The 12,150-nt window shown below is 34.6% G+C and overlaps 1 protein-coding gene across 10 annotated transcripts in view; it reads left to right on the forward strand.

Annotated features, from left to right (window-relative positions):
- The window catches only part of EML5 (EMAP like 5), a 109,920-nt gene that overhangs the window by 83,590 nt on the left and 14,180 nt on the right, over window positions 1–12,150 (forward strand). For 3 of the 10 annotated variants that reach the window (XM_027738607.2, XM_039382810.1, XM_027738624.2), the window contains 6 exons: window positions 3,221–3,299; window positions 4,325–4,454; window positions 5,136–5,234; window positions 7,248–7,268; window positions 10,131–10,304; window positions 11,238–11,446. In XM_027738607.2, coding sequence (XP_027594408.1) covers window positions 3,221–3,299; window positions 4,325–4,454; window positions 5,136–5,234; window positions 7,248–7,268; window positions 10,131–10,304; window positions 11,238–11,446 — 712 coding nt within the window. Of the gene's footprint in view, window positions 1–3,207; window positions 3,300–4,324; window positions 4,455–5,135; window positions 5,235–7,247; window positions 7,269–10,130; window positions 10,305–11,237; window positions 11,447–12,150 lie in introns of those variants that run through there. The other 7 variants (XR_005564084.1, XR_005564085.1, XR_005564087.1 and 4 more) reach the window with 4 other exon arrangements.

Consider the following 12,150-nt stretch of genomic DNA (forward strand, 5'->3'; position numbering starts at 1 on the left):
AGCCATAAAATAACAGGTTATGTAGAGTCATGGGTATTTGCAATTCATTTAACTTGTTAATCCTGCTCATTCTTCAGAGACTTTTGATTTCATAGGCAGAGAACTGGTTATTGTTTTGTCATTTAACTTCACAGATTGTAAGTACTAAAAAACTTAAAAATTCCCTTTTGAGCAGTATTTATATTCATATGCAAAAAACCCCAAACCACTTAAAAATCCAAACAAAACTTTATTTGTAATATTTTGGGATATCAGTGTGACCATTTAAAAAAGATATTGGGGAAAAAAATTCTTTTTAGGAGAGAAGAGAGAATCTTAATGTAAATTTACCTCAGGTGTTTAATGAAGCTGTCTGATTTATTCCTCCCTCTCCTTGCCCCACCCCAGCAAATTTTAAGAGGAACTGCACTGTATGAGTTTCTCTTTGTCTCTTCATTTAATTGAATGAATATGGGCAGGTTTTTATTCTCTGTGTCACCGAAATACTTTCAGAAAGCCCATTCTGTGTACTGAATCTGTGCCTTTCAATTTCTGTTCATGCATTTCAGTAGTTTTACTTGATTGGATTTGATTCAGTTTGGGTAGCACACAGCAATGACAAGACTTCTACAGCACTGAGAGATACCTGTTGCCTCCTGATGAGTGTATTTGTAACTGAAATTGCTCATCTGCTGTGAAAGTGGGGAACAAACACAGCCAAACATTTTTTCCTCTTTTAGATGACCTCTCTCCATATATATTTAATATGGTAAACACTGGGGAGTTTTTTAGAAATTTAGAAAATTCTAAATAAAAGTGTATTTTCTTTATATTTTAAAATGAAAAAGTGAGAATTTTACCTAGCAGTGCTATTGTTGTAGTATGACAAACTAGATGAGAGGATCCTAGGAGTCAATGATGGGATAGGACAGAAGAGAAGACATGGAAAATAGCTTGGCAGGCTAGGAATTTCACATCAAGTATAAAAGCTGGTTGAGAGACAGTTGTGATTCAAGAGTGGTCATGAAATTGGATGTTGGGATTGGTGACAGAAATGAAATAGATTCCATGGTTTCTATGCTGGTCAATGTGCTTGTATAGACGATGAAGACACCCAAGACTGTGATTGGTTTGCTTTTCCTCCTCTTTTCCAAAAGTAGGAGATTACTTTTTTACCTTCACATACTGAAAGTCTGTGAGCTAGGCCCAGACTATAATTGAAAAAGAAATTCAAATGTCTTGCTTTTCTGTTGCAAGGTATATGTGAATCCCTTCTATTTGGAAACCTTGGAGAGGAAAAAAAGAACTGAAGACCTTTGAGAATGAAGTCTGAGGGTACATTCCCACCACACAAATTTCAAGCAGGACTGAAAGACTGTATTTAAATGCTGCTTTCTTTTAACTTGTCTCTGAACAAGTAGACCTTTAGTGCATGTCCATATTGGACTCCTTTTCTGACCTGTCTTGCTATATATGGTCAAGGTCCCCAGATTTTGCCTTTACTGCCAGTTTATTAGAAGCCTGTTTTTTAATAAAAAGAATTTTGGGAGTAGCAAAAACCAAGTGTTAGACTACCATTCTTCGTGAAGTTGTAGAAGTCTTTCTCCATACTTAAGTTAGTGATCTCTGTTCTAACTTGCACTTATTTATGAAGAAATAGGAAATATGATCTTTCATCTTCTTTCACGCCTTGAATTTTCTTTTTACCTTTAAATTATTATTTCATACTTTGCTCTGATAAGAATTTAATGCAGCCCATATTCCCTCCCTGTGAAAAGACTCAGAGTGTTAACTAACTATGCAGTGTAAAGTAGCAATATTTCTTGGTATATCTGGACTTGATTTTCTGTTGTAAAGGTTTCACATTTCATAAAATCTAGATGTATGATGCTGAATTTGAGTGATCCAGGCATATGACAGACTTCTTTACCAGAGAGAAATTTTTCATCATCTATTTTGCTTTTGTCATTTTTTTTCCCATAAGTACTTTACAGGTTTCTAAGAGTAGAGGAAGTAACTGGAACATCTCAGAACACAGTTTGTAGTTGCAGTATAATTTGCATTATAATGTGTACAAATATTTTGTTACGTGATATGACATCAATCTATAAATATACTGAAATTAGACAGGATGAAGAAATAAAGCTAAGAAAATGTTATTTTATTTGAATAACTAGTTCAAAATATACAGTGTAAAAACAAATCATATTTTATTGTTCTTAGAAAACACAGTCATTATTTTGAATCAAATTCATCACTCAAGAGCAGGAGCAGAGGTGAAATTAAAAGTGCTTTGTACTAAGAAGGAATATGAAAAACAAGCTAACCTGTTGCTTTATGTGTGATATTAGTTTATTACACTGCCTACTGGATTAAATCGTCTGGATATCATTGAATCTATACATAGAATTTATTTTTAAATTAATTGTTCCTCTTAACAGTCAAGCTTACAGATTTCTTATCACTGCCACAAATGCTGTATCTATGGAATCAATAACCAATGCTCCTGCAAATTACTAGGAATAGTTGCATAATTTTAATAAATAAAGCTCATTTGTTTGTATGTTTCTTTGTATATGAACAGTTGAACATAATGTGAAAGATATGTTGCAGATACTTGTTAAATATAACCAGCTGAGATTTCCTTATTAAATCTGGACTATTCAGAACAGTGGAACATAAATTATGGCTCTTACTCCTGCATTTGCATGGTCGTGGTTTACTGCCAAGTAAGCATTGATCGATATCTCGTATCTGCTGATATAAGAGTGAATGAGCAGGTGCACCTGGAGTTTTTTGCAAATTATTACAAAAATAGGAAAAGTTAGGGTCTACTGAAGGCATGTGGGAACAGGAATGAGTATCCCAAGTATTTAGATTAATCAGGTAATTAATCATTTTTACTTTATTCAGTAAAAATTACTACAGAGAAGATGGAAGTACCTTAAGAACATAGCTTGAAAAAGCTAAGAATATTTTATAAGTGGTCAATCATTTTAAAACAAGCCTTTGCATTAACCCCATGGACTGCTGAAGAATTGTTAGAGAACCTGGCATGTTAAAGGATTTTGGGTTTTGTTTTTCTCCTTTGACAGAGGTATTCCTTTTAAAGATGAATACAAATATGAGTTAAGTAGGATAGGGTATAAATTTTCCCTATGCATTAGCAGGTTGGAAGGTACTGTGTTAGTATGGAATGGGTGACGGACAGCCTTCTCTTATTCACAGTTCTTTATTTCAGACCACCAGTTAGTAGGGCATTGCCACAGCCGGAGAAACTTCAGACAAATAACGTGGGGAAAAAAAAGAGACCTATAGAGGTAAGAAAAGCATTGATCTCCCCTTTCTCTCCTTTTAAGATTTTGTTTGCCAGAACATGTGTCTGTGGATATATTAAATGATTGGTTTATGTTAAATACATCAAAGATGGGAATAGTAACTAGTGGGTAAATAGCAGAAAAAGTGAGAGAACCTGTATTTCTTTTTCTTGCAAATTAAATGGAGTGCAACTTAATTCTTAGTAATCATAAAATCTTTGAAATGTCTGTAGAAATCAATATGTCCTGTGTAGATGACTGGATTGTTAAAAGGTGTATTATCACTAATAAAACTAAACATTTTTTATTCCAAACTTTTTTTAATTTACTCTAAAACTTCATTTAAAATTCATCATTGATAAAAGTTTTAAAATAATTCTAAAAATTCTATTAATGATACCTTTAGCTTGGGAACCTGTTTTTTCATTACATGGCAATTGCAAATAAATATACTCACTTTTGATTACTCTGAAGTGGAAATTTCATCTAACTTTGGAAAATGCAGATCTTTATACCAACTCAAATATTGTCAATGTTATAAAATGTTTGGTGTAGCATAATAAGCAGCCTTTTGACATCAGTGTTCTAGAAGTTTTAGGCTGAAATTCAACTTTCTCAATTGCCAGCTGGAATTACATTGTGGACCAGTGTTGGTCATTCCTTGTTTCTTAGTGTCTTCCGCATTAAAAGAGTTATGCTCTTCACTGCTATTTGTTTATTTATGTGCATGTGTATGAGTATCTCTTTCTGTGTATATATACATATCTGTGCATATACACACATAAATAGTCTGCAGCATCCACCAGACAGATATGAAAGGGTGAGATGACTGTGTATGACAGGAACGAGCAGCAATGTAAACTGACAGGGAAGGCACAATCTCAATTTCTGTTGGTTTGAGACATCGTTAAACTCCTTTTCATTTACTACATAAGGACATAATTAAAAATTAAATCTTACAAAAGATTGTAAAGTTCATAATTGCTTTAAGGCTTTGAGTATCTAATAGATGTGGATATCTTTTTTAGGACCTAATTTTGGAGCTGGTGTTTGGGTATCGAGGCAAGGACTGCAGAAACAATGTGCACTATTTGAATGATGGTGCTGATGTAATATATCATACTGCGTCTGTTGGCATCTTGTACAATGTGGCAACAGGTAGGAGAAAATTCTGAGGGAAAATATTTCTTCACATACATGAAGTTACAATTTATGAAGTAACTAATATGCTTTAAATAACTATGTGGAAGAATTATTATTTGTTGCTGAAAAATTCAGTCTGTAGAGGTGATTCATAATATCTGCATAAGCAAATTAAATATATTGAAATGTTCCTGGTGACTAAACTTTGAAGGAAGTAAAGATTTTATTATTTTGATATTAGTTTTTTAAAATTTGCATGTTAAAATGATTACAGAAACTAAAAGAGCTTAACAACAGGGTCCCTGTAGTTTAATTTTTTTTTCTAAAATAAGTTAATAGTATTTTTATTTGCTTTACTTTTCAGTCAACTGTATCACAAACGTTCATTCCCACTAACCAATTTATTTTAGATAACTTAGTCCTTTTTTGAGTAACAAAATGCCATTTGTTTCTGCGATATTTGAGCAACTTGATGTAGAAAACTTGAAGGAGTAGTTTGGAATTATTGAGTGCTGTGTGTTAAAGTAGAGATAAAAAATTAGGAGTTTCTGTTTTCTGGTTTTAAGCTCCAGAATGCAACATCACCATAATCCTCTTTTCTAAGAAATATTATAAAATTTTCAAATAGTGACCGTGTCTATGTGTGTGAAAGTGTTTTAATTAAAGTTGACCTCTTTTTTTTTTTTTTCTTTTTAGGCTCTCAGTCTTTTTACCAGGAACACAATGATGATATTTTGTGCCTCACTGTTAATCAGCACCCCAAGTTTACCAACATAGTGGCAACTGGCCAAGTAGGTATGTTTGTATTTTTGTAAAAAGAATGAACATAAGAGCATGCAATTAGGGCTTTGTAAGTTCATGATAAATCACAAAAATATTTGATTATGCTATCTCCGTTTGTATGAGTGTTACTCAGTTACCTGTCCTCTTTACATGTTTTTTTTGAATGTAATTTAATAAAGCTGACAAAAAATATTGAGGCATGAAAGAAGATTAAATTTATCTTTTGTCTGGAGTATTATCAAAACTATTTTTTCTAAAATCTTAAGCCCCATGAAATTAGTCTGTTTTTATTGAATGATCAGCTTGTCTTAGGCCTTCCAAGGTGTCATAGCCCATACAAGGAAGCTGAATCAAGCTAACCTTTATTTCTATATGGATTAAAGCCAGAATTCTTCAATTATGTCACACTGTGTAGGTTTTATCTCATCAAGCAGATTTATAATACATATTTGGTGGTTTAATACTACATATTTTTTATATTCCTGGCAGAACCAAAACCCTAATGGTGTTTCCCTACAGATAAATTTAAAAATAGAGGGAAAATGTATATATGTTTAATAGTGCCATTAAAACTGATCTATGAACTAACCAGGTTAAAAAAAAAGAAAAGAAAAAGCAAAAACCACATTGTGCATCTGCACAGCTGATAGAAACTGCTGTTTCTAAATTTTGCAGAATAAGGAGCTTTGTAGTCCTACAATCCGGTTGCAGTTGTTTGTCAGCAGATTCAAACCCACATTGTTTTCTTCAGTGCATAGCATACAGAAAACCCCTTATTGCATCTTAGTCAAAATAGCTTATTTTTTGTGTAGGTGTATTTTAGATGTTTCATCTAAATACAGTCAGTTTTTCACAGTTTATTACCTGCTTTCCTGTGTCTTTTGGATTTTTAGGTGCATGTCTCATTAAAATTGACTCATTGATAATAGTAACTGCTTAGCTAAAATAGCTTCATGTCTTGGTGAGTTTCTTGCCTTACATAACTTTAAACAAATTGTTAATAGACATTATTTTAATGGAAAAAATTGTCAGCAGATTTTTGCCTATGGTTTGATTGCAAAGAACATTTGCAGGAATTCCAGGCCTTTTATTGTCCTTAGGAATTTGATTTTTCAGCATATTTCTTAATCTGGCTCTGCTTGCCGTTCTGTACCGGAAGAATATGAAATTTCTTTTTCTTCAGTGTTCATCTTACCCAAGAAAAACACAGGATTTAATGCCTTTTTTTGATTTCATAATCATTGCTACATCAACTAGCAGTAGAACAATTTTAACTGTTTTGTAATATGGATTAAGGCATACAAATCAGGGGGAGATGACACTTAAAAATTAGACTACAAAACATATAGTTTTAAGAAGGGAATTAAATCAGAAAAATGAGCAGGAAGCAAAATATCTGCAAACAACACTTAGCAATATTAAGGAGTACATACTCCTTAAAGAACATGCTTAACTGCTGCCACTTTTCCTACTGATACGATTGGCGCAAACATAGTAATCTTCAAAAGATTTACTGAAACATTATCTCAAGTATTTTTAAACTGTAATGCTAGGCAGAGTCTTGGTAATACTTCGCAGTACCTGAACCTTTAAAATCTTGATTTCTTAATGCTCTGTAGATTATTGGGTGTATTTGCAATTTCTCAAGGTCAGACCCAAACTCTACTTCTTAGCAGAAAAGCAATCAGCATTTTTTTTCCACTTAATTTGTTAAAATATCGATAACATGTAAAAAACCTTTTTCATTTACTTTGACAGAGACCTAACATACACCAAAAGTAGATTTTTGTGTTGTAACTCAAAATGAAAATCAAAATATATTCATTCTATCATTTGTTTCTGATGTGGCTTCCTTTTATCAGTGATTATTCATCTTTAACACTGAAAGCAGTATTGGTGCTGCTGCAATGCAAAGAGATATCATCAAGGTGTGTGTTAAGAAATTACACAAAATGTGGTGTATATTTTCTTTAGCACTTACCTTATTTCTGATCTAATTATCTTTCTGCTGCTTTTCCATTACAGGAGACTCAGCAGATATGTCAGGTAAGGGAAATAAAATTTTAACATCTTCAGGTCTAGTTAGCCTATCTAGTAGTACCCATCTGCAGCTTTATAGAATCATAAGTGATGTGAATTCATTTTTAGTTTATTAAAACCCTGTATCAGTCATATTACTGTCAGCACTGAATATTAACCACAACAACTCAGCAAACTGTAAATATAGAAACAATAAAAAATGTTAGAACACACTTAAAAACTACTTTTGTAGTTGCATATTCCCTTCTTGCTGCTTAGTGATTAGTGAGTTCTAATACATACTGCTACTGTAGCATTCCTGTGTATGCTTGCAGATTTTGCAGACATGTTGGGGCTGACAATTAATGTTTGCTTTAGACATTCAATTGAGTATAATTTTAATATGCATTTTTAAAGTAAATTCCATTGAGGAGGCCTAGGTGACTGAGTGAAAAAACCAATCACCTTTCACATTTGTGTACAATTGTCATGCAGTTACTACCACTGATCCAAAATGTTGTTATGATGCCAGCTTAATTTTTTCCTGTATCATTTTGGGTCTTTGACAGTTTGACAGTCTTGACTGGGCTATTTTTTATTAACATGTTGTTTTTTCAACTGCAATCTTAAAAATTCATCACCATCGTGTGTGAATGAGTTCATTGTTGAGCAACCATAATCGTCTTGTGAAGAATCTTCAGAGATGCATAAATGTGTGTTCACGTGTGCTAGAAACTATAATAATCTTCGTGTGGACCTAAAGCTTGTTCTGTGAAGAACATATGTACAATGACATCTTTAATGTGTGTTGAATTCTTTTAAATATGCCAAATTGTGCTTGCTCTAAGGATGGGAGGAAGAATATAGGTACCTTTTCCCACACTTTTAAACTGTATAAAAAAAATCAGTGATTATATGGCTATTTATATGAAAGAACATCTTTAGTCCTGCATATGGTGCCTGGACACTTTCCCTCTTTCACTTGCCTTCTTTCTACTGCAACTTCAGTTTGAGCTTGTATATATAACTAAATTCTGTTGTCATTGCTTGAAACAAGCACTCTTACTTTTTTCTTCTTTGTGGAACCATTAGTCTGGAATCCAAGCTGCTGCCTGCCTTCATTTAAAAGTTGAATAGTTTCACTTAAAATTTATCCATGGCTATTTGGCAACTTTCTTACCAAAAACTTTTGATTTTCTAGTTCCAATTTTCAGTTGTCTATAGTGACGCAGGAGTTCTTGAAGCAGTAATGTTTGTAATAGGAAACTCAATTTACCATTCCAGCCTAATAACTAGGTGTAGATTTGCTCCAACTTACTGAAGATATTTTTTGTCCTTCCAGCCCATGGTAACTTTATTGAACTGCTCCCAGAAGTAGCTGACATCTTAGAAAATCTCTCCTATGAGAGTGTTGAGTACTCCAAAGCAGGATGCAGTGTCAGGACAGAGACATTCAGAAGAAGTCCATCAAGTAGGAGGACCCCAGAGTCCATGTCCTCTCTCCTGCAAATCTTGCTCTGAAAGGTTTTGTCAGTTCTTATTCAGGAAATCTAGGTGAAATTTTCTGTCTGCCACCCAAAAGGAAAATTTTGACCAAGGTTATAGGGTATGTGCAGAGGTCAAGGACAATACAGAGATTACCAAGGGGAGTGCTGAAGAGGAAAAAAATGTTCAGAGCCATAATAAAGCTTTCTCTTCCCTCAGCTTCCCGTAAGGACAGCAAGGAGTTTGCTGAAAATTTTGGGACATGCCAGTTGTTGTCAACCCCTGCCCTTTCTGTTTTAATGGCATGTCCATACTATGCTGTAGTACCTTTCAAGAGGTAAAGGTAAAACCATATTGCTGCCGTGAGGGGAAATTCCAATGAGAAAGAAAAGAAATTAGGAAGATTTTTCTAAAGACTGGTTTGGAAGAGGTATGGGATTATGTTCAAGAACTGAGTTTCATGGGGCTAAAATTTTGCCTAGGTCCCTGTGCTTACTGTTTCCTATCACGTGCGTGCCTTCCAGGGCCTACATTTAGCTAATTAAAAAAACAAAGGTTGAAGCTGAAATAGAACATAGATTATGTGAATCTCTGTTTATGACAGGAACCTATGACCTCCAGACTCTGCAGTCAAATTTACTAGAGATCAGAAGTAAAGAATTTTGATAATCTTACTGTCCTGGAAATGCCCTAGATACTGTTCAGAGTTTGCAAATTATGTGTGGATTGCAAGGTCTTTTGAGAAGGCATTACATTTGGGAAAAACCTAGCTGTCATTATGGTAGAAATAGTCACATACATTAGTAGCATGGAAAGACAGTTTTTACTGCAAAGAGCTTGCAGTCCAAAGAATGCAAACTAAATACCCTAATTCTTGTACATCAGTAAGCAGGATGATGATTCAGCTGACACTCTCCTTTGAGGGCATGCATTTCAGACAGATGGCCATTTTGTAGAAAGAAGATTTTGGCCTTGCACTAATTTCTCTGTAGCTATCAGTTGTCTGAAAGACCCACATAGAAATTACATTCTTGATAAGTTGCTTGATATTTATGAAGTTTTTTGAGTTAGCATGCTGATCTAAGTTTTACTAGGAGAAAAACAGAAGACAGCTGGCTGTCAGAGCTTCTTCTGTGCTTCACAAGTCCCATAACAGGTTAAGCAAAGTTTTCATCTCTGGTAATATAATGAGACCAACTTGTTTGTTCTATCTAGTGATCCTGTTTACCGTAAATTGGTTTCCAAAGGAGGCCAAAATCTCCTTTCTTTTCTTTCTTTTTTTTTCCTTGCCTGATCACAACAGTTGTATTTGTCTTACTAAAAAATGTTAACTGTTTAACTTATAAGCAAGTTATAAGACATTTCCAAAATGTATACCAATGATATGTAATTGTATTTGTGTAGCTACAGCTCCTTCTATCCATGTGTGGGATGCAATGAACAAACAGACACTGTCAGTGCTGCGGTGCTACCATTCAAAGGGCGTTTGCTCAGTTAGTTTCAGTGCCACTGGCAAACTGCTACTGTCCGTAGGGCTGGATCCTGAACATACCATTACCATTTGGAAGTGGCAGGAAGGTAGGAAAGCGATTGTTTTTGTAGAATGTGTTTATATTTTCAGAGATATGTTGGCTTGAGTCAAGTGTAATTGTAACATTAAAATATCAGAAGATCAAAAATTATTACAGTAAATGCTGTGCACTATGCTCTGTTCAACAAGAGCTAAATAAATGTATTTACCTATTCTAGTAACTGCTAAATGTATATCCTTTGAAATTACTGTGTAAAGATCAAGATAGTTCACTGATTCCCAGCCCAAATAATTAAAGAAAAATGTAGTTTTCATTCTTTTTTATTATCATTATTATTTCACTCTTCTCTGTTCTTATTCCTCTCTAAAGTCTGATTACTGACTAGGTTGTTATAGAATTATTCCCCAGAATTGCAAATTGCAGAAATGTGGTGCCAGTGCAGCTCCTCTATGCATCTTATGTAGTTGGTGTCTTAAGCTATACTACATGTTTTCAGATCGGCTTTGATCTGTGTTCAGGATTCAGGCTAAAGCGATTTGGTGAGCTGCTTTCTCATCTTCTTTCTGTCTGACAAAGCCATGCCCAGATTATGAATTTGATTCTCTGGTCTTAGGGGTTTACTTCTTCTCTCTTTGAGGATTTCTGTTGATCGACTAGTAACTCTCAGAAGTTTAAAGATCAACTATCAAGTTAATAGAAAATGATCTTTCACAGCTTGTCTAGTGACATCTAATGATGCTTTAGAGATGGACACAATGTCAGGTGTATGTTTATACAATCTTAGGTAAGATGAAGCATTCACTGCCTTTTCAGTCAGAACATGCCTGTGCTCATTCTTAAGAGTTGATACAGATTTAAAATGGCAGCTAAGGATCCTGATTGAGGAATCTTCATATGGGTTAAAATGATTTTAACATTTTTTAATTGGAAATGTGTATTTTTCTTAGCTAGTTCAAAATGTTCATTTTCTTTCTGTCAGGTGCCAAAATTGCCAGCCGAGCTGGACATAACCAGCGTATATTTGTAGCAGAATTCAGACCAGATTCAGATACCCAGTTTGTTTCTGTGGGAGTAAAACATGTGAGGTTCTGGACACTGGCTGGAAGAGCTCTTCTCAGTAAAAAAGGGCTGCTGAGCTCCATAGAAGATGCCCGCATGCAGACGATGCTATCTGTAGCTTTTGGAGCGGTATGTACTTCAACAAACTACTTGAAAATACATACAAACAAAAATGTTTTTATCCTTCTGCCTTTATTCAGTTTAGTGAGACTTTTCTAACCTGCTAATGAGTATGTCAGTTGTTTTATTAAACTCAGTTTAGTATTTCTAATACTTACCTGCTAATTAGGACTAATACCAGCTTTCTTTAGAACAGAAAAGAAAAGAAGATTATGGATTTGTATTTTTTCAAGAGAAACAAATATAGGTGCTTTGGACTGGTAATACACTGCTTGGTATTTAATCCAGGTAAAACAAAACTGAGTCTAGACTGCAGGAACCAAACAGTAGAAATGAGACTAATTTTATGCCCACCCGGAGGTGATTCTGTTATAATCTGTATGTGTTGCTGCTCGTGGGTGATCAGAGAGCTGCGTTGCCCTGGGGCATTCGTTAATGTCTGTGACTGTTAGACACTGTTAGACAACCACAGTAGGGTTTTGTTTTGCTTTGGGCTGTTCTTGACATGTGCAGGCCTTGTTGCTAAGTTCCATGGCACTGCTGTTTCAGGAGTTGCTTTGTATGAGCAGCACTCATCTCTTCAGCTGGGTAGAAAGCCACAGATTTCTTTTGGGAAGTGGTGCTTCACATTCCTTGCATACATTACTGTCCTGTTTGGTGATCTGCCTGTTTGGTCCAGACTGAATTTACGCCATCAGTTGTGCTTTTTGAAA

The sequence above is a fragment of the Pipra filicauda genome, unplaced genomic scaffold (assembly GCF_003945595.2).
Source record: "Pipra filicauda isolate LSUMZ 115617 unplaced genomic scaffold, ASM394559v2 scaffold283_size971201_pilon, whole genome shotgun sequence".
Lineage (NCBI taxonomy): Eukaryota > Metazoa > Chordata > Aves > Passeriformes > Pipridae > Pipra > Pipra filicauda.